Here is a 23,620-nt window from a genome sequence, read left to right as displayed (position 1 = left end):
GCCACCGTAAGAAAGGGAGGGTAAATGTGTTTCAAGTCACATGCCAATTTTGATGTCTTGGAGCAGTGTTGGAAAGATTCTTGAAGCCACTTCTATTCTCAAGAGAAATTAGTTGTTTCAGCCATAAAATCACAAGAGAAAGGATGGCTTACATAGCATGTAGAGTCTATACCCAATTCTCACACTAATCTGATGTAACAGAGACTACTTCATTTTACAAATGAGGAAACAAAGCCTCTTAATGAGTAAAAAAATGTTTAGGTCACAAGGGAATTAGAAAATTTGAAATTGGAGAACTCTCTTTCAAGAGCAAAATGCATGATCTTTATTCTTTAATTTACATCAATTTTTAATTTACATCTTCTTTAATTTACATCTTCTTTATTTACATCAATTTTTTTCCCAAATAATATATTACATGGGATCCCCAAATGTAAAACAGTTAAAAGGCTAAATGATATAACTAAAGAAGAAGTGGGGGTGGGGGTGGGAGTGGTCTTAAGGTCATCCACTAACGGTCCCCCAGTGCTCCATTAGCCTCCAGGAATCCCATTCCTGTTACATCATCCAGTATAATCTACTCCATTTGTTTTTCCAATAAAAATAAATAATTCAGTCATTCTTAGCTATCTCCTTCAAAGAGCACTTTTGTTATACTGGAACTATAGTTTCAACTTAGAATTCCTTATACAGAAAAAGAGCTGGCTTATATTAGATTCTCCTGTGTCCTAAGTCCAGCACTTCAGTAGACAGTTTTGCCCTCAGAGCAAGATGGAGAAAGAGCTAAGGAATTCCCCAAAACTTCGTCAGTGTTCCAGGCTGGAAGAAGAAGGAATAACTGAAGTTAACAATAGTCATTATTGGCAATAAAACAGACGTCCACTTTCAGTGAAGAGGCTGACTACAGAAACTTTGACCTTCAAGTAATTTAGGAATCTAGGGTAGCTCTTCAGTGCCCTGGTGGCCAGCGAAGTGAGAAATCATGCAGACTTGGTTGAGAATAAAACACAGAGTACTGAATCTATGGAATGTCTCTCCTCTGAATAGTGGTTTGGGTAGAGATATATCCCTTTGGAGTAGAATTCAAGAAAAAAGGAGTGAGAAATCATCCTCCTTTTCATCTCTTTCTGTTCACATATTCTTGGTGAAGGACTTTTAAAAAATACTCAGTGGGTGGGACCCTTTCTCTTATTCATTCATTCCACAAATATTTATTGGTTGTCCACTTGCCAGGCATTAGGGATACAGTAGTGAACTAGACACCTCCCTGTTCTCTTACTGGTAGCTCTTGGCCCCGCCCTAAGGTCTGTGAAAGAGTCCACTCCATACTGCCTCATTTGAATTGAAGCACACAGGAAGTCCTGAGTCTCTACCAAAGGACCAAGGGAACAAGGACACAAGGCTGGAGTTCATGAATGTCAGATGGATTTCCTTTGCAGCACAAACTCGAGTTTCAGAAATATAGAGTTTTTCCCGTTATCTAATACAGAAACTAGGAAGCAGGACCTGGGCCCCTACATCCAAAAAAATTGGCCATGAAAAACCCTGTGAATAGCAGTGGAGCATTGCCTGATATAGTGCCAGAAGGTGAGAGGATGGGGCAAAAAGACTGGGCAGGGTTCCACCCTGCTGTACACGGGGCTGCTAGGAGTCAGAATTGACTTGATGATGTTAACAACAACAAAATATAGAAGCAGGATGCTAAGTCAAGAGTCTTCAGCATCTTCTTCAAGATCAGGAAATGAATGTACTTCTTATTTTTAACCTCACATCACCTAATCTTATTCCAAAAGAGCTTGAAAGTCTGTTAAATATTCTACCAAAGAGGAAGCAACTTATGTGAGTCTCTGTGACCATAAACCGCATCATTCAAATTGAATATGAAGCAGACCCAACACACGTAACAAATTGTCAAAGAGTGCACACATGGTATATAATCGTCTCTGGACGATTCCCCTCTGTCTATGTATTTTATTTTAAACTATATTCAACACTCTAATTCAGCAAATGCTTGTTAAGTGCCTAATAAGTACCTCTCTGTCTGTTCAAGCTGCTAATAAACAGAATCTTGCCTGATAATTGGAGTTCCTAGCATCCTCAATTTGCAGCGTTGGGAAAGAAGCCACTGAACAAAATACAGACACAAGGGAAATTTGCATCTTCTAATCCCAAAAGTATAAGCCAGAATGTATGAGTCTGATTCTTGAGCCCAGTGGGATGTACCACCATAAACCTACTTAAAAAGATGTTCGGATTTCAGAGAAAGGTAGACAGAGCACACGGCCTGATTTCCCAGAGGATTAAGTGGTGTCCTGCTGCTGTAGTCTCTGAACATGCCATGACCATCCCCCCACCGAGAGGGGCCATCATCTGGAATGGTCAGGACAGGCTTTGACAGCTCCGACGTACAGGCAGCCTATGCCATTTCCAGCATCCTCAGTGTAGCTGAGAATCTTACCTCTGTTCTTCACCAACAGCAAATAAGTAGTCACCAGCCCTCAGGGGAGAATCAGGCTTTACGAGAAAAAAAGTACAGAAAATGGACACTATGTTGGCAATCTCACTAGAAAGGATAACAAACTGTTTGCTCACATCTTTAAAAAACATTGCAAGGGAATAGCTTCCTTAGAGCTTCTCTACCATCTGCGATCTTTAATCTGGTATCAGCCATAAAAAGGTGTTTGTTAATACATCTCAGGGCTCCCGTGGCTTTCTCTGTGTGGACACCAGCAGGATCAGCTGTTCGTCTTGGTTATTGTTTTGGAGGAATCCTTAGACACCTCTTCGCTTTTAATCTTTAGCCTGTTTATTAATATAAATAAATATATAAATAAAGAAAATTTACCAAAAAATGGTGTTTTCATTCACCCTTTTCGCCCAAGTATTCTCCTACATAAAATAATAATTTTTCTCTTCTTTTTCATCAGCTAATTGCTTTGCCTTCTCCAAAAAACCTTGGATGAAAAAGGATTCATTCATCTATTCACTCAGCAAATATTCGAGTGCCCATTATTTAGCAATTCCTATTCTAGGCACTAGAGGGAAAGAACAGAACAAAATAGACAAGAATCTGTGTCCACATGGAGCTGATATCTTATTGGGAGGATCCCCTGCACACTGTCTCAGGAGCAGAACCGCCATTGGGGCAGCTAGCCCTATTGAACCCAAGTCTCCAGATCAGCCAGATTTCACTTGCTTCTGCTGCCTTTGGCCAGCTCCTCATGTTTGAGGCCGCCGACAATCTTCATCGACAAATCAGGCCTACTCAGCTTCCCAGAGCAATTTTCCCTTGGGCAGGATATAAAATACGATTCTTGGACCAGAAAACTTGAAACTATTTGCTGCCTCCATTTCTGAGGGCCCACCCGCAACTGCCATGCCTCCTTCCTCCCCGCCACTGGGGATAGCTGCTGACAATTGGGGACCGAATTACAAGGACCAGAGCAGCCATAGTCTGCTATGTAGCACCCAAGTAATAGCAAACTAGAACTTTGTAGGATCTGCCCGGTTTCTCTCTAAAGTTATCACCAATTTGCCCATTTTCCGAGATGCTCTACTAGTATCAGAGCCCAGTGTTAAAACCCAGTCTGTTCCCTGGACCTAATATCCCACCTACCTCCAAGGAAACTTCTCACCCAGGCCTTGGGTTCTGCCACATATGGTCAGATTTCCCAGATACCTACACGTCACTTAATTTGAGTGATGGCAGCATAGATTCATGGCTAAGATCATGAACTTTGGAGTCAGAGTGATTAGAAATATGAATCGAACACTATCTGTAAGGTCTTGAGCAGGTGGTTTCATCCTCTGAGCCTCTGTCCCCTTGTCTGTAAAATGCGGATAACAATAAAACTCACCCTGCAGAGTTGTAAGATTTCAATGACTTAATACACATAATACTAGGAATATTACTTGCTGTGTGGTAAGGACTCCAGTGTTTCCTACCTTATGAATGTTTAATTCCTGCTCCACTACCAAAAGCCAACCAGAAGAATGGGAGGGGTTTGGATCTGAATCTTGCATCCCTTATCCACTTTGTTTGGCTCTCCTAACTGCTTCTCCCAGGCCAGTCTCTTTACCTGGGTTAGTTTACCTTAAAACCTAGTCCCCTCTCAGGTAGAGTTCAGGGCTTTCTTGGATGGCTTCAGATTCTCTACCAGTTTTGTTATATGAGCAAAGCAGCCCAACAGAGTTATAGCACCTTACAACTCTTATAACATTAGAAGCCAGTACCATACCCCATTCTGTTCAACATTAAGAATAGTCTTAAATGTTTGCACCTTATTTATGTCATCTGTAGAATGGAGACAGACTTAATGAAGAGGACAAAATCTTCTTTCCAAAATACTTTGAGCTGAGGGAGGGGGCTATGTTAAGATAGCATGGTGGTGTTAGTCAAGTTGCAGAACTAAAGAATTATAGACTCAAAGGAATAAAAGTCCATGAATAACTAAGTCAATTGTCAATCTTTAAAAAGAGCAATGAGGGCGATTCATCCTATAAGAATCTAAAAGTTGCTATTAAATTACAGAAATAAAAACAGTATGATATCGGTAAACAAGAAACAAATAGATTAATGGAATTTACTAGAGAGCTCAGACAAAGACCCAAGTATATATGGGGATTTACTATAATATAAAATTGGCATGACAAAGCAATAAAGAAATAAGAATATTACTTTCTTATTCCAAAGAAATAATAGATTATTTAGTAGATGATGTTGGAAAACTAGCCCACCGTATATAAGAAGATGGAATTACTTTCTATATGAATTAAAGACCTAGGTGCAAAAAATTATAAAGTTAAGAGAAGAAAACGTAGGACAATATCTTTGTGACCTTAAGATGGAAGGGTACTTCATAAATAAAAGTTCAAAAGCACAAAACATAAAGAAAAATGATGGCTTTGATTATATTAGAGGATTCTTGTTGGGTGAATGACACCATGAAAGAAGCTGAAAAAAGGGAAGGAAATATTGGCAATGACTAAAACAAACAAAATACTAATATCTAGAATATAGAAGGATCTTCTGAAAAACAACCAAAAAAAAAATAGGCAGGGCCAGCCCTGTGGCGCAGCAGGTAAGTGCGGGCGCTCCGCTGCTGGTGGTCCGGGTTCAGATCCCGGGCACGCACCGATGCACTGCTTGTCCGGCCATGCTGAGGCCGCGTCCCACATAACGTGGAGGAAGTTCGGCATGGATTCCTCCTCAGTAAAAAGAGGAGGATTGGTATGGATGTTATCTCAGGGCTGATCTTCCTCACAAAAAAAGAAAAAAAGGTAATTCCAAGACTTTTAATGGGCAAGGCATAAGGAATACACAATTTATAGATGAAATGTAAAAATCTAACAAGCACACAATGAGATGCCCAAACTCAGTAGTAATCAGAAAAATGTAAATTAAAACAGTAGTACAATATACCTTTCTACCTACTACCCTGGCAAAAAATAAAGAACTGTAAATTAGGTAACAATGTAAAACATTGTCAGGAATGTGGGAACGCACAAAACCCTCTTTCTCTACAGGAGGGAGTGTTGAATGGTACAACCATTCCGGAGAGCCATCTGGCACTTCCTGGAAAACTATGCATAAGCTACGATCCAGCAATTTTCACTCCCAGAGAAATCCATAGAGGAACATGTTTAAGGTTGTTCCTTGCAGCACTGTTTGTTTGAGGAGGGAGTTGGATGATACCTGGGTGTCCATCAGTGGAAAAGCGGGCAGATAAGAGAGAGTAGGTGGGCTCCACGCAGCTGCACTGTCCCAACAGGGGCCACTAGTAACATATGGCTATTTGACTTTAAATTTAAGTCAAGTAAAATTAAACAAAATTAAAAATTCAGTTCTTCAGTCACACTAGCCGCACTTTCAGTGCTCAATAGCTACATGCAGCCAGTGGCTACTATTTTGGAGGGTACAGATATAAAACATTTCCATCATCAAAGAAAGTTCTATTGAACAATGCTGCCATGGAGAAGTATGCAGCAATGAGAAGAAATGGATTAAATGTCCACATAGCAATAGAGATCGTTCTTAAAAATATAGTGCCTAGAGAAAATAATTTGAAAAAAACATTTGATATATTATATAACAACATTTACATAAATTAAAAATGTGTACAGAGAACAATAATATACATTGACCAAGTTAAATCACTTAAATAAAAAGATATACATCAACCCAAATTAATGGTTTCATGGGGTTGGAGTAGAGTATAGGAACAAAAGGAAAGAAAGAAACCATCCATACAGATTTTTGAGCCACAAGGAGTTTTAGACTATGAAGTACACATCCTCATTGTGTTTGTCCTTCTAGGCAAGATCACAATATGAATAAAACATGATTCCTAAAACCAAGGGGAATATGGTTCATTTAGGACATGAGTCACATACCCAAAGAAAAGTAATATAAGGAAGACTTTGATAAGCACCAAACAAAAAGAGGGTTATGGGACTTCAAAGGTGGGAGAGATCAGGGATAATTTTCAGAAGATGTGATACTGCAACGTATCACATCTGCATGGGCTTTAATAAGACAGTGGAGGGAAATGAGGAATTGCAACAACAGCATTGTGGGCAGACAGAACAGCTTGCACAAAGGAATGGTAGTAAGAAGCCACAAATATTGCTTTCTTTCAACTGAAGTGGAAGGAATGGCAGGGAATCAGAAATGAAGTCAGCAAAGGAGACCAGATCGAGAAGAGCTGGGGTGGCGTATTGATCCCGGGTGATGATATTGCCTAGCGCAGCTGGGAAAGTCCTGGTTCGTGTTTATTGTCCCAGAACAATTATTAATGCACCTTTTTCACACACAAAGTGTCCCAGTTGGATGATAAAATATATAATCTTCCTACTTAAGAAACAGGCTGACACAATAGTTTAGCAGAGAGGTATTAAGGGCTTCCTGGTTGCATATTGATTTGATACATTATATATTTGAATAAGTATTTCTCTGATGCTGTAATTATAAGTATTGGAACAAAATTAAAATGTGCACTTTTGAAGAAACAACTTTTTCTGTAATCTTTAGAAATGATGAGCTAGTCCATGGGAAAAATAAAAAAATTTAAATGAAATATTTTAAATGTGCTTCAAGGCAATTTCCTGACTTGAAACACCTCATCAACATCTCTATTACAGAGAATTAGGCTCTAATAAAGCTGACTGGAATTCTCACCTAATAGTATGAGGTTGTTAGAAGCTAAAGTCACTCAAGCTAGAGGAAACGTAATGGCAGGTGATATCAAATTAAAGCTGTCACATGTATCCTGTTACATATTTGTAAGAACACAGGGGAAAAATTCAATGAGGAAAACTCAGTTACAATCAGAATGTGTTTAACATTTTTATTACTAAAAATAAGCTGCTAAAAGCACAATTACCTCAATTTTGGTTAAGAGGTCTTGAAGTTCTCCTGATTCATTCATTGACAAAATTTTCTCAGCACCCTATTAACAAGAGAGGGTAGAGGAGAAAGAAAAATCCATTTTGTTAGTATTTGAGAAAACAAAGTTCTAGCCAGGAAAGATTAACCCACAAAATACTGAACACAATTCTTCCCCTCAGATCTAAGTAAACTTACAACCAGGAGGCCAAAGAGGAGAAGACATTTCTCTTTCCTTTTACGGTAAGGCTTACTGCAGGCAAGGGGAAGACTGTCAGCAGGAGGTGAGTTCTGGGGAGCCCACAGCTGTCAGATTAAGTCCGGATATGGAAGGTTCCAGCACACCCTTCAGAGTTGTTCAGGGACCTGAAGCCAGCTCTACCATCTGGGAAAGGCCACCTTTGAGCAAATTCCCAGCCTGGGCTGTCTCTGCCCTATTCCAAGAAGTCCTGGACATGGCCCTCTTTAGAGTCATGCATTTAAAGATAAGAGCAGCTAATAATAATAATAATAATAACCACCCACACTAATTGAAAACATATTTTGAGCTAGGCACCCAACATCATCTCATTGGATGTGGTAGACTCTATCAATAGCAGAAATTGACCTTCAGTGAGATTAAATAACAATTCCAAGTTCACCCAGAGAGGAAGCAGAGTGGGAATTTGAACACAGGGATTAGGACTTACTCCAGATCCAATGTTTTTAACTTGTAAAACTTTTCTGTGAAAATAAGAATGGAGGCAATGTATGTACTTTCCAACAAATTCATCATGTTTCTTCAAACCACCTCATTTTCCTTTCTTTTCCAGTCTCTTCTTACATTCTCCCACTCTACTTCCCAACATATAGCCATAGAGGAGGGAAAAGGAAAACTTGTAGTAATTATTTCTAATCAAATTGCTCACATCATATCCCTGGCACAGAATAACAGTTGTTGGCCCAGAATAGATGTTGACGCTATTTTTGGTTAATCAACAAGACGGAGAAATGTCATCACACAAAAAGTACTTTTTGGATTCCTATGTGTGCTAGGCAGGGTGGAGAACACAAAGACTCATGTAAAAAATTTAAAAGTCCTAATTCTTCAGGAGGTTACAATATATTTTTAGGTAAACACACAACAAAGTAACCCACAAGGTAGAATGGAGAATAAGTGTCCAATGAGTGATGCAGAAGAGTAACCTCGGAAATCACAGCCGGGTGAAAGACCTGCTTATTGAGGGGAGAGAAGGCTTTCTGAGGTTAAAGGCATTTGATCTTGACCTTGAAGATTAGGTGAGGTTTCTAAGACAGGGTAGGAAATTCCTGGGGTGAGGTACAGGAGCCTTTAATTCTGGGTTTGATTTATTTCAGTTCATCTTGTATAACTCAACGTCATCTTAATCACGATCAGAAATGTTGACTTGATATAGTAAAAAGCACTATGAATGAATACACAGGGCCACAGAAGATCTGTGTAGCTCTCCTTGGCAGGTTACAGTCTTTTATTTGTAGGTGGTTTTGCCAGGAATGCAGACGTGATGTACCTAAAGTGAGACATTAAAGTCTAAAATGTAGTAATAACTGGTGATATTTTACTTTGGCTACATTCTAGTTCTTTTAAGAGTTAACCAAGCTAAAAAGGGAAAAGCCTCTAGGGAATTTGGTACATGAACTAAAGCAGCAAGGAGAATATATGACCCATTTTTCTTCAGCGAAAAGACAATGCACTGCACTGATTCCAAACAAAATGGATGCACCAGAGAAGCCATCACGCATCTACGTCCCGGATCATATCTTATCTGGGCAGTCAGTGTGTCTTGGTCAGTTGTTTAAAATACAGTGCATACGCCAGGAAAGGACTATCTGCTTACCCTTAAATACATGAAATTTTCTCTGCCTCAGGCAAATAATCCCAGCACCATCAGTACTACAGAAATAGATGTCACGCATCCAGAGAAATGCAGGCTTTGCTCACATCAAGCAATGTACCCAAAGGCATGAAAGCCACTGCTCTTCCAGACACCCGGGAGTGTAGTGCACAGGTGGTGTACTAGGTGCTTAAGGTGGAAAACTTTGCTTTGTAACAGAGACCTGGGAGCTGAGCACCTCTGTCCCCCTCTCAACTGCTGCCATTGGACATGGCCTCCACCCACAACTCCACCCGGCCAGCCTTCGAATTGTTTCCTTGGAACGAGTTCTCTGGTCCCTGTGCCACATGCTGAGCAGAAACAGTAGCCAAAAGCCCTTGCTTCCCCACGGGGACCCACGTCCCCACCCTCCACCTGACCCTGTCCTTGCTGAACCTTAGTGCAAGACCCTGCAGGGCAGGACAAGGAAATCTCATGGTGCCCTCTCTGCTCCTCAGCAGCAGCAGCAGGTTGGGGATGTCAGTCTAGCTGGCAGATTCCTCCCAACCTGAACCTTGGGACGTATACCAGGGTAGCTCTCAACCTGTCTTACTCTACACTGCCTTTACGTACTCCAAAGCTCTCATTCCCTACAATTTTCCACCAAAAGCATTCCAATTATTACTTGGCCTATAAAGAAATCCATATGACCACAAAAGAGAATATATTCCCTTAAGTATTTCTTGGGAAATAATCTTTTCACGGCTGTTTTTTGGCTAAGAATATCATATGTGAGTTTGTTACTTTTTAAGTATAATTCCACCACTCAATTCCACGCAAGTGGAAATTGATTAATCATTCTATTATCTGACATAGTTTACCAAGACTTCCAGGATACCTATGAAGATATTTCTAGTATATTTTTCAGTTGATTCAGAATCATTTTTTTCTGAAAATAATGTAATATAAGTGCTTTACAGACATTGGCTCTTTTAATCATTGGTGCAAAGTAACAATTATTATCTCAATTTTTAAAATGAAGCAACTAAAATTTGAAGAGAATAAGGAACATGCCCAGGGCGTTTCAGTGAATCAACACAAGTCTTGGCCAGATCTCGAATTCAGGTCGTGCTGACTCCGAAACCTATACTCTTTCTATTGTGCCATGCATGCTGCCTGCTTACTGATGTAACATGACTGCATTAGCAAAAAACAAAAAAATGGTACAGATAACTCCTATTCTGGGGAACATGACAGTCTATGGTTAGGACTCACCATTGACTAGGTGTCCAAGAAGCTCCTGTGAACAAAAGCTTTCAGTGCAATGACTCCAAACAAAATGAATGCGCCAGAGAAGCTACAGAACATCTCATTTCTTTTTTTATCTCAGCACCATGCCTTATTCAGTTATTTCAGATGTGTTGCGTATGCCAGGAAAGGATCTATTTCATTACCTTTCAATACACGAAATTAGCTCTATTCTCAGTCAAATACTTCCCTCCTTAAAATTCTAAGCAGTGGGCTGTGACATGTGAACAAGCCATTTTATTTTACATGTAAAATAAAGCTTCTTAAAGATAAGGCAGTCTACATAATTTTTCCTCATATTTGGATCACCAAAGAAGAGACTTACACCTTCAAGGAACAAGAAAAAGGTGAGAAAAGACATTAGCCCCTTGCTGACTAGGACTGCCAGAACTCTTACTCACCATTGTTGATCCATGAATGTGCAGTATGCCACCATACTCATTCACAAATATGTCCATTAATTCATTTCCACATTCAACACTATTTTGAGCACCCTTTGTGAGTTACGCACTATGCTAAGTATTAGAGATGTAACAATAAGCAAAAAAATGGGCCCCCATTCCTGGGAGAATGTAAAATTTTGGGGAAGAGACAGATGTTAAACAAAAGATTATACAAATAAATGTAAACTTCTGTCATAAATACTACAAAAGAGATGTTGGTATAAGATGCTGTGAAAGCATATAATAAGGTAAATTTAACCTAACTAAGAGGATTAGGGAAAGCTCTCTCCATAAAGTAATGATGAAGTTCTTACCTTTAGGAAAAATAGTAGTTAACTGAGCACAGAGACAGAACGAGAGAAGGAATTTAATTAGCACAATAAAGTACATAAATATTATATGTACATGACGCTTTGTGGTCACCATTTCCATTTATTCAAGATAAGCTCTGTTCAGTGAAACTTCCTATCAGATTCTACACAGTATTTTGGATCCGAGTCCTGGAGGAAACATAGGTAAGATACCAAGTTACAGTGTAAACAACCTATTTTATACAATAAGCTGAAGAAGACTATAGATTGGTATAAACTAGTTTGTATTTAGTACACTCTTCTAGATCTCTGAGAAGAGTTGCTAGGTCAAGAGTTTCCAAACACCATTATCAAAAACAAAATAAACAAATACAAACACTTAAGTATTTTTTTCTTGAAAATCATTTAAAATCACACATACATATTTTAGCTATTTCCTTGTTGATATCCAGGCTCTGGAATTCCACATGAAACACTAACGTTTGAAAACTATTGAGCTGACATTTCTGAGGGGCCCAGAAGAACTAAAAAAAAGTATTCTCATTAACCAAAACCAAACACAAATTTTAATGTGTATACAAATCTATACATATTGTGCGTATATACATATGTACTACATATATTATTTTATTTTATTTTTATTTACATTTATTCATACACCACTTCATCTTACTAGGAAAGCAGCTTGCAATAAAGATCCATACAAGGAAATAATAAAATAAAATTTAAAGACAAATTCAGGACAAAAGAAATGTCTTAAATAAATCTCAATATGATAGCTATGACTGAGCCTTAAATTTGATTCTGAGCCAGCTTCTCAGTTGAAACAAAGTTTTTCTTAGCAGAGTCGTTTACATAATGCAACGCCTTGCTTAAGATTTTAGATAAACTGGCTAATATAATAAATAATGTCCTTGCTTTTTCATTAACTATAAAAATATAGTCTTTAAATAAATACCATCACGGAAATGGCTTTTGAATGAAACAGTACCAGTTTTCATCTCTCCTGCTGGTTTAAACCAGGCTCCTTCTCCCTCTCACTTAACTGCCTCCCTGCCATTTATTTATCTCTGTCTATTTTATTGTATACCCTACACTGCTTGTTGAGTATCTTCTAGAGACTGGGATGAAACCCACACTCCTTAGCATGGTCTACAAAGGCCTTCACTATCTAGTTGCACCAACTTTCAGCCCTGTCCTTTAATACCATACCCCGCCTTTACTCTGAATTTCTCCCCTTCTCCTGAACATACTAGGTGCTTCCATGAGATAATATGCCTTTGCACATGCTCTATTCTTTGCTTAAAGTTTCTTCTATCCTCTCCACCCTCTCCTGGAAAACTCCTATACATGCTTCCAAACTCCATTGAACTATTACCTTCTCAGTGAAGCTTCTTCGTTTTTCGCAGACAGAATCAGTCGTACCCTCCTCTGTGCTCTCAGACCACACTTTGCCCCACTGCACAGCGAACCCAGTGGTGATTACAGGACTCAGCACTTTCTGGGGTGCACCACAGACACTCAATAAGTATTTGCTGTAATAATGTCTTCAACCTTTTTGTAACTACAGTAAATACAAGATTAAATTCCAAATGGCTGTTTCTTATAATGACTCCTGGTTTTAAAAGGAAAACAAACAAGGGCATAGATTAAAATGCACCTTTATGGAGGTAAATCTGCAAGGGACTAAGCGGATGTGATTTGATGACAGAGTGCCAGATACCTAGAGGAGTGAGAGGGATGAACACTGTGTCAGTGATTTCCCCTAACCATCACTTCTCTCGGCTGGCACTTGATGGAAAGTGAAGAGCAAACCACTGAAGGCTGTACTCTCTGATGCAGACCAGGAGGCTAAGACTGTCGTCTAGTGCTGGCTGCTAAAGGATCTTTCTGCTATGTAATCAGGAGAGCAGATGGCAGGGATGGCATTCAAGGAGCTCAACCAGCACCTAGCACGATGCCTGCCAAAGGATGTGCTCAGTAAATGTTTGTTGCTGTGGCTGCCATGCCCACCAGAATGGGAGGTTATATCAACCCTGGAGATGGGCCACCTGAGGCCAGCTGACAACGTCAGAATTTACTTCAGGAATCAGCTCTGGATCTTCTCCAGTACATGAAAAAACTCCATGAGGCCCTGGAGTTCTACACCAAACACTGAGGTCTGGAAAATGTTCAAAGCAGGTGTAGCAATATCCCACCAGTGTCTTAAAAAAACACAGTGAAGTTCCCATAGATAATCTCATTCTAAAGAGCACAGTTTTCCTGTACCTCTGGCAGGAAAAATTGACTGCAAAATTAACTAACTCATTGACTTGTTTTGTGCAATTATATAATACAGACCTGTGGGTGTTAGAAAATGCCTGCCAAAGTCAATGATTTTGTTGTACATAATCAATGCTGAGCCATTTTTTTTTTTCAGTGTATCTGTAAAGAACAATTTCCCATGGAGGCCAATCTTGATTTTTTTATAATAAAGTCATATCATCAAAGTACATGATGATGGGGATATATTATCCTCTTCTCTATTGCAGAAAGTCACAGATCTTTTTCCTTTAAAATTAATATCAAATCATATAAAAGTGATATCAAGTCTCCAGTTTAAAAAAAAAAGATAGTTTTGGTGTTGAACCAGAAGAAGCCAGAAGACTGCTCTATTTAATAGATTTAAGACCATTCGTCTGCTGTGTCACAAAATTCTCTTTGCATAAACTGATTTTTAGAATGCAGTGGTTAAGCTCACCAAAGATTTTCTGAATAAGACCCCAGATTAAATCCTGGCACTTTCACTTATAAATTAATTTAACTTGGACAAGAAACATAAATTCTTTAAGACTCAGTTTCCTCATTTGTAAATTGAGTATAATAGTGTTTGCAGTGTTGTTGTAAGGATTACATGAGATGATATATGTCTAAAACATTGCATGACACATAATAGAAATTTAATAAATAGTAGTTGTATTCTTATTCTTAAACTCCCTGAGAGCATTTATAACTTAGAATCAATGTTGAGCTCACAAAATTTGGTCCACAAACATTTTCTGTCTAGAGTCAATAAATAAAAAAAGATAAATGGAGATCTACAAAAGTCTTACATTGTTTTTAGATGATGTGACTAGAATGTGAAAGAGAATGTAATAAAAAAAGGAGGGGCTCATGCAAAATATTGGGATGAAAGACTCAATTTCATGACTTATTAAAAAGAAAAGTTGGTATGAAATTTGAGGACTTTTCAGACCATAAAAGTTCTCAACTAAGTTGTAGAATGGCTAAACCATTCTTTATTATGAGAGATTTAGCTAGTTTTCAGCTAGGCCCTCTGAAGAGTCAAAAACTGAGGACAGTTAGTGAACAACGCTACTGAAGAAAATTGAGTTGATGGCTTTTCTGGGACAATCTGGATATTTAATCACTCAGCAGGAAAAATATTTGAGGAAGATTTACATGATAAGAGTAATTGGGAAACGTAATTAGTTGATCAAAATATCAGTTAAAATTCCATTAATAGGAGAGAGCTCCAACTTGAATGGGCTTAATTTCAGATGGGATCCAAGGATGTTTAGACATGGATAGGTTACTCAAGATTCATCACTGCAGCATATACATTCAATAAAAATTACTTTGGGACCGGCCCGGTGGCATACTGGCTAAGTTCACACGCTCCGCTTCTGACGGCCTGGGGTTTGTGGGTTCAGATCCCAGGCACGGACATACACACCGCTCATCAAGCCACCCTGTGACAGGCATCCCACATAAAGTAGAGGAAGATGGGCATGGATGTTAGCCCAGGGCCCATCTTCCTCAGCAAAAAAGAGGAGGACTGGCAACAGGTGTTAGCTCAGGGTTAATATTCCTCACACACAAAAAAAATTACTTTACCTTTCATATTACTATCTTAGTAAAATTATCAAAAGATTGAAGACACCACCCCAAGTTGCCACCTAGAAAGATTTCTCTGCAGTGTACTGAAGTTCATGGTCATGAAATGAAACAGATATTCCATTTTTATAAGGTACAACAATACTAAAGAGTCATAGGGTTGTCTAATAATGGTTCTTTTTAGATTCATGAGAATCATCGAATGCCTCTTTCAGGATCCCAGCGGGACACAGATGGCATTTATTATGGCATGTATTATTATTTATTTATTATTATTTATTAAATTGGCTGAGTGAAGGAACCATCTACAGAAATGTGGACAACATTAAGTAAACCAACAGGCTTGGTGAAGCACCCAGGGGCTGGCAATAACCAGAAGCTGTTACTACTCCAGGTCTAATGTTCACGAGGAAGGTGTGGAATTACAGAACCTAATAAAAGATTTAGCTATGGGAAAGGGGCCAAGAGAAACTCAGCAACTGCCAGAATGTGTCTCAGCATGAAGGGAGCAGAGAAAATACATACCTCCACCTCTCTCTCCTGCCTCACTCAGATTTTCTGCTCTGGCCTCCCTCTGACTAAAGTCAGAGGGCAAAGGCATCTGTGTGATACAGTCTGTAAAGTGTACCTTCCTGAGGCTCAGAGCAGGCCAGAGAAAGGAGAGAATGGATCTGGAAGGGAAAACAGAAAGTAACCAGCACAACCAACAAGAAATCAGATGATTTCTTGCATTCTATTGGGATTGATCACTGCTTGAGTCCATCTACGGTGTGTCTTCAGAACAAGAGAATAGGGATGATCAGAATCTTCCTGTAATCCTAGGGTGAAGGAAAGTGAATCATGTGGGTAACAAGACATGTTAAAAGGCTGCCACAAAACTGTGGGCTCAGCCACACATCAACTCTTGTCTCTGCTACTTACTCGGTGTGTGAGCTTGGGTAAGTTCCTTAACCCCTCAAGATCTCAGTTTTCTCCTCGATAAAATGAAGATAAAGATATCTCTATCAGGTAGGGTTGTAAGAAATAAATGAGATAACGCATGCTACGTGCTAGCATGGTGCCAGGCACACATAGAGCCTTGGTAATGAGAATAATATTTGTTTATTCTTGTGGTTGTTTTCAGCAGACTAGTAGAAGTAACAGATTTTCCATTGAGCCTAATTCCAAAGATCTGTTTTGAAAAACTCATGGACAACTCCTTTCTTTTTTAAATCAACAGCAGTGACCTTCTCTTGTTGGGAATATCCTCCTTCTATTGATAGTGTGGAGAAAATACTAATTACCCCCACACACACTGTTCTATCCATTCTCCATTCTCCTTTTTGTTAGAAAATCCCCTGAAATTTGTTTGGGAGTAACATTTATGAAAGATTTACCTTCCAGCCTCATACGTGGTTAGAGGTAGCCATGTGACTAAATCCTTGCCAGTGAGATGTGAGCAGAAGTAATGCATACAGCTTCCAGGCCATACTCTTAAAAGCAAGCTATCCTATATTTACTCTTGTTACCTTTTAACAAGCTGGAAACAATGTGATGGAGTTGAGCCATTTTTAACCATGAAGTGAGGACTCACCCTGAAGGAAGACGCAACAAGACAGAAGAATGACTCATAGGGCAAGACAATCTATACCCCTTGACTACTATCAACTCAGACTTATTTGAGAGACAAATAAATATCTACCTTGTTGTCTTGACATGAGTACAGCCATGTTTGGCCGCTCCATTGACCTACAGCCACCAGCACAAAAAGAAATACAAAGCTGCTTTCTGTGTGGTGGGAACTGGCCTTTTCCCGGGAACTGGCCTTTCTCCCACGGAGAGAGTTGCAAGTTGTAACATTTCAAGGCTCTTGGAGCGTCGTAGCCCGGAATGGACTGGCCATCTGTGCCGGGCTGAGACGATAACCAAAGAGAACAATGCACGTACACAACTACTGGGCTGGGACGTTAGCCAGGGGGCTCAGTGCACGTACGCCACTGATAACCATTTTGTGCATGGGAACACTAAATGCTTGCTCTGCAAACTCTGTAATTGCTTACTCTGAAAATTACTGATGGTATAAAAACTGCTGGAAACTGAGCCCTGGTGAGAGTTCCACCTGTGGAAGGGATGCCTTGCCCAGGATGTGTGATCCTTGCCCAGCCGCGTCGATTGACAGGACTCTCCCGGCAGTGGGGCGTGGATATTGTGAGTAACTGATTTGATGTGAAGTAATTGATTTGATGTGAAGTAATTGATTTGATGTGTTCTCTTTTCGGTCAACCTGGTGTTTCTCTTTCTGGTTGATTTGTGTCATTTCTCTTCAGCCGATGTGGGTGTTTTCCCTTTCCAGTCGGGCTGATGTTTTTTCCCTCTTAATATTTGACCTATTTAGATCTGTTTGCAGACTGTCACCTTTACTATCCTCTATATAATAAAATATACCTTCGGTCCATTTGTTTGGAGTGGAAAGTGTCTTTTACGTCTCCGATCGAATCCCCGAACCTCTCCTAACATAATTGGCGCTGTGAGCAGGATTCGATTAAGGAGATGCCTTTCCTATTCAAACAAAAGGTAACTGAAGCCAAGGTGGAAGAAATTCCAGGATGGGAGGACCCTCCCTCTTGTACTCTGGCTGGGGAGTGGGCTCACAGGTCAGGATTATGTGAAACTTGGGATGTTCGTCTGCAAGATATGAATCATTGGATGTGACCAAAACTTTGCAGACAGCAGGAAAAAAGAGATAATGTTTCTTTTCTGGCACGGCGAGGTTAATGTTTATTGACTGCTTATCGTCGGGCTATGGAAGATAGGGATAAAATACAAGGGAGAATGTACTCTTGAAAAAAGAAGTTTCAAATTTACAGTCCCGGCTGATGTCACCCAAAATAGAAACTCTTTCCTTGCCGTGAGCCTGGCATTCTAGTTTTATTTGGCCCCTCTTAAGTGACAAATAGTGAGCCTAAATGTGTATCCAATAATAATTTGGCGAGCCAGCCGGGAGGCTCTTTGTCCGTGGCTCGGTGGGCCCGGGCCGGGTGGGATGTCCTGGGAAACAGTCCAGCAGCTGCCTAGGTGATTTGCCCTAGGGACTGCTCCCAGTGCTTTCCATCTGACCTGGCACCGCTGACCCTGGGCACATTTTTCTTATGACAGGGAAACAGGCTCTAAAATTATTTGTTTGTTTGCCTGTTTGTTTGTTTTTGCTTACATCAACAACTCCCTTCCCCTCCATCTGGAGTCCTGTCTCTTTAAGAGGCAGGGCTATCCCTACTGGAGTGGGAATAATTGTAGGACTTTTACCCGGAATCTGTTAGATGCATCTATCTGTTCTGTTTGGGATCCCATTTAACTGTCTATTCTGTATGTTTGTAATTTTGAAGGGGGGAAGTTCCATCTGTCCCCAAGGAGAGCCCTCTGGGCCACCTCTTGGCTAAATGGGCTATATTCAGCTAGGAGCCCATATCCAAGAAGATAAGTTTTTTATTGTAACACCACATTGCCACAATATTCCATAGACTCCAGAGAGGAAAAGTGGCCAAAATGGGGCAATTTCAATTTAAACTTTTGAAGTAATTTAAAATTGAAATGGCTATTCTGGAGAATCTGATGAGTTCACCTTAAGGGTCGCCCTTAAAAGAGAGGATTCAAAACCTCTCACGATGAAATGCAATCTTTAATTAATATACAGAGACTTCTAAAAGACAAAGTTATTTCAAAAACAGCTTCCAAAATCTTTTTGGTAACTTGAAGCTTTAGAGTTTTGCTAAATTAAGTTGATAAAAATTTATTGAGTCTCTGGGTCGTTTCCACATAAGATAAAACATTAAAAATTGGTTACTAAGCATAGATTTGTCTGCCTTTGGTTTCTTATCTCAGAAAAACTGAAAGATGCTTACATTTATTGATAAACATGTTATGTGCATGTTGAGGAATTTTCTATGAGAAAGTACACATTTCTGGAAAGTCTGTATACAAAAAAAGCAAAAGGTATGTTGTCCATAAAGAAGGTATAAAGAATAGAGATATTTATGTTTGTTTTGTTAAGAAAAATAAATTTGTCCTAAAGTACTAAGAAAAGAAAAAAGGCATAGGACAAATTCTAAATGTAAAAAATAAGTGACAGAAGGTTTGTAAATGTAAAGCCCTGAGGAGTTTTGCACATGATCAAGTTGGCTAAAGTAAGCTGATAAAAAATTAAAATTTGGCTTTCTCTCTTATAAAGGTAATTTTCTTAAACTTTTAGTCTGCTCTTTATATAGAGATTAAAAGGTGTTCTTTTGAGTAAGTCTATGTAAAAGACAAAACACCTATGTTTTGTTAAAATAATTTCCTATGTTCAAAAGGACTGAAGTCTCTCCCTTAAGGTTTTTGTTTTTGTTTTTTGACTGTTTTAACTCTCTGTTTGCCTTTAACTGTTTCTGTTGTCAACTTGATTAAATAAATAACTAGGCATTGTTTCCTATTTGACCAAGTGTTTTAAAATCTTTTGATATTTTTGATAAACTTCTGCCAAAATTAAAGTTTTTTTAACTTAAAAAAGAAATTACAAAAAGACATATGATTATGATGCCAAAATACAATTGTTACCGTATTTCATGTTGATGCTCACAGTTCTGTAATTTCTACAGAACAAAAGTATAACTCTTATGCTGATCAGCTGGTGCGAAGTCATGCAACACACAACCCAGGCTTAGCACAATGAATCCACGAAAAGAGTGGACACTTGGGAGAATAAACTTCATACAGGTGGGCAAAACAAAGGGGAATCCTTGTCACCCATGATGATATTGCCACTTCAGTAAAACAATGTCAGTTATGCCAACAGTTAAATAAACAGGGAGTCCCACACCCCTACCAAGGTCATATCCAAAAGGGATTATTTCCCGCCCATACCTGGCAAATAGATTTTATTGGACCATTGCCAAATTCTTGTGGATATACTTATGCCTGCACTGCTGTTGATACATATTCTGGTTATTTATTGGCTATACCAGCTAAAGCGGCCACCCAACAGAGTGCCATAAAATTATTAGATACAATCAAGTTATATTATGGAACACCAAGGCAAATTCAGAGTGACAACGGTTCCCACTTTACAGGTAAGTTGATTCAAACTTATACCAAGGAAAATTATATAGAATGGATTTATCATATACCTTATTACCCCCAAGCTGCAGGCCTCATAGAACAAATGAATGGATTGCTTAAACAACAATTGAGGAAACTTGGTCATGGCTCATTAAATGGGTGGCACAACCATCTAAGTACTGCTCTAAATATGTTAAATAACAGGCCACTAGGCCCTAATGAGACTCCTCTGTCAAGGTTGTTACCAGCAAAGATTACAGAAGTGGCAGCCGCCACCCATGAGCTTATGACCTTAACCTGTTGGCCCCTGACTCAGTCTGCTAAACCGCCTTTTCGTGCCACGGCCGAAGCGGCTGGATTGGATTTATCTGCTGTTCATTCTATTCAATTGCCCCCTAAGAAGCAGTCTACAGTCCCTACTGGGATAGGGGTACAATTTCCCAAAAATACCTTTGGTTTGTTAAAAGGACGCTCTGGACTGGCAGCAAAAGGTATTGATGTACTGGGAGGAGTCATTGATCCAGATTACCAAGAAAAAACAAAATTTATATTATATAATGGTAGTGACACAGTACTAACTGTAGAGTCTGGAGAACGAGTGGGACAATTATTGGTGCTTCCCCTCTTGACTCCAAATGTGTCACAAGGACAGCCTCCAAGTGAATTAACTAAAAGAGGAATGCAAGGATTTGGGTCTACAAATGGATGGAAACCTGGAGCAAAAGTGTGAGTGACACATCCATCCAATGCAGCTCCCCGTGCCGCAGAAGTAGTGGCCCAAGGGCCCACTGCAACACTCATAGTTATGTATCCAGGAAATGAACAGTTATATCATGTTCCTAAAAATTCTGTTTCTTTGCGTGAATAGATACTCCTGCTGTGTTCGCTATGCTGTGCTGCACCTCCATGTCTGCTGCAGACCTACACACAGAGGCATTAGTTGCATCTGTAGGACAACCTTTGACCCTCTACAGTTAGACCAACTGCTCTACACCAGTGGGACCTATAACCTGGACTATGAATGGCCGAGAAATTTGGTCTCAGAAACAACAAGCAACTTTGCAATATAAGATAATTTCTCTATTACCCTGCCTTCTGCTACCCTCTGCGATGGGGGCTGATCTGGACTTCTGCAAGCTAATTTGTTATGCCTAAGTGTTACCTTATCTAATGTTATCTTTGATGCTGTACATGATTTGCAAGATCAAGTTAATAACATTTCATATTCTAAGGGGTTGTTTGATTGGCTACCTTGGGGTTTGGGTCCTTTATTGTGAGATAGTTTTATAATTATTGTAGTCATTGGATTTTGGATTCTTGGATGTGCCTTATGTACTTGTGTACGAAGTTCATTGTCTGTGCATATGGTGTCTTATGGTTAATGGAGACGGCCACGGCCGAATATGTCTTGACATGAGTACAGCCATGTTTGGCCGCTCCATTGACCTACAGCCACCAGCACAAAAAGAAATACAAAGCTGCTTTCTGTGTGGTGGGAACTGGCCTTTTCCCGGGAACTGGCCTTTCTCCCACGGAGAGAGTTGCAAGTTGTAACATTTCAAGGCTCTTGGAGCGTCGTAGCCCGGAATGGACTGGCCATCTGTGCCGGGCTGAGACGATAACCAAAGAGAACAATGCACGTACACAACTACTGGGCTGGGACGTTAGCCAGGGGGCTCAGTGCACGTACGCCACTGATAACCATTTTGTGCATGGGAACACTAAATGCTTGCTCTGCAAACTCTGTAATTGCTTACTCTGAAAATTACTGATGGTATAAAAACTGCTGGAAACTGAGCCCTGGTGAGAGTTCCACCTGTGGAAGGGACACCTTGCCCAGGACGTGTGATCCTTGCCCAGCCGCGTCGATTGACAGGACTCTCCCGGCAGTGGGGCGTGGATATTGTGAGTAACTGATTTGATGTGAAGTAATTGATTTGATGTGAAGTAATTGATTTGATGTGTTCTCTTTTCGGTCAACCTGGTGTTTCTCTTTCTGGTTGATTTGTGTCATTTCTCTTCAGCCGATGTGGGTGTTTTCCCTTTCCAGTCGGGCTGATGTTTTTTCCCTCTTAATATTTGACCTATTTAGATCTGTTTGCAGACTGTCACCTTTACTATCCTCTATATAATAAAATATACCTTCGGTCCATTTGTTTGGAGTGGAAAGTGTCTTTTACGTCTCCGATCGAATCCCCGAACCTCTCATAACACTTGTTTGAACCAATAATCTCTGATTCATATAGATGATAGATGAATACGTAGGTACATAGATAAATACATAGACAGATACAGATGTACAGATACATGTGTATGTATAGATATATGTATGCATAGATATATAGATAGATTTATGTAGAGATAGAGAGACAGACAGACAGAGAGAGAGAGAGAAGATGAGGATGATATTAGAGAGAGTGAGCTGGAGACCAGCACAAACTCTTGGGCACTGCCCAAAATTTAGGAATTTTTTTAACTACAAGATTTAGGAAAAGAAGTAAAACAGGGTGGCAATAACAACCTTGTCCAGAGATATTTTTTGTTGATATTTTTAGACTCTTCCCTCCATTCCTCCAGGGACTCTCCCTGCCAGAACTGTCTCCTGTTTGGAGGAGCAAATCAAGGAACTAATTGTGTAGGAGGTTCAGGGAAGATGAATAAGCTCAGGTCTCTAAATCTGGACTGAGAACAAAGCCTGGTCCTCCTTTGTCATCTCTCTTTGTCCTGGCCTCTGTGGCCTCCAAAGAAAGCAAGCTTGGAATTTTCTCCAAGTTACAAGGCTCCCTGATTCATCTCTTGCAGACCTTGGCTGTTTCATGGGTAGGACAATGCCAAGAGGACAGTTCTTAAGGAGTGTGGGAGGAAGGAGTTTGAGCAATGACACAGCAGCTGACCTAGGGGAAGCCTCTAACAGCTTAATGAGCACCTGTCATTCACCATGTGCTCTGTGAGCATCGCATTTAATCTTCACTGCATCCCTGCAAGTTGTCTTTTAAAATCCCTGGTTTTAAAAATAGAGAAACTGAGACTCAAAGACATTATAAAAGTATAAATATTACGAGAGTACTTGTTCAATATTATCGCACAGCTAACAGTTGTCAGGGTTAAGATTCAAATCTAGGTCTACCTGGCTCCAAAGTCTATGCTTGTCTTCATTGAACTTCACTTATTTCATTTATATATATATTTAAAATAATATCTACCTCTAAGGGATACTCTGAGAACAAAGCATGACATTAACACATGTTAAGCCTCAGTTTAATATAGAACATAGTAAGTGCTGAACAAATAATATCTGTTACTACTATTACTTTTATTACTATACACAAACACCATGATAGCAATATATTATAAACTTTCTCTAATGTTCAGTGATGGTAGATGATAAAGAACATA

General features: G+C 39.6%; 1 protein-coding gene across 1 annotated transcript in view; it reads right to left on the bottom strand.

Annotated features, from left to right (window-relative positions):
• The window catches only part of GRXCR1 (glutaredoxin and cysteine rich domain containing 1), a 116,523-nt gene that overhangs the window by 3,525 nt on the left and 89,378 nt on the right, over window positions 1-23,620 (bottom strand). The window contains exon 3 of the mRNA XM_058546983.1: window positions 7,383-7,448. Within this exon, the coding sequence (XP_058402966.1) occupies window positions 7,383-7,448 (66 nt within the window). The remainder of the gene's footprint in view (window positions 1-7,382; window positions 7,449-23,620) is intronic.

Source organism: Diceros bicornis, chromosome 8 (genome assembly GCF_020826845.1).
Source record: "Diceros bicornis minor isolate mBicDic1 chromosome 8, mDicBic1.mat.cur, whole genome shotgun sequence".
In the NCBI taxonomy this organism is placed as follows: Eukaryota; Metazoa; Chordata; class Mammalia; order Perissodactyla; family Rhinocerotidae; genus Diceros; species Diceros bicornis.
The sequence above is the reverse complement of the archived record's forward strand: the minus strand, read 5'-3'. Positions and strand labels throughout refer to the sequence as shown.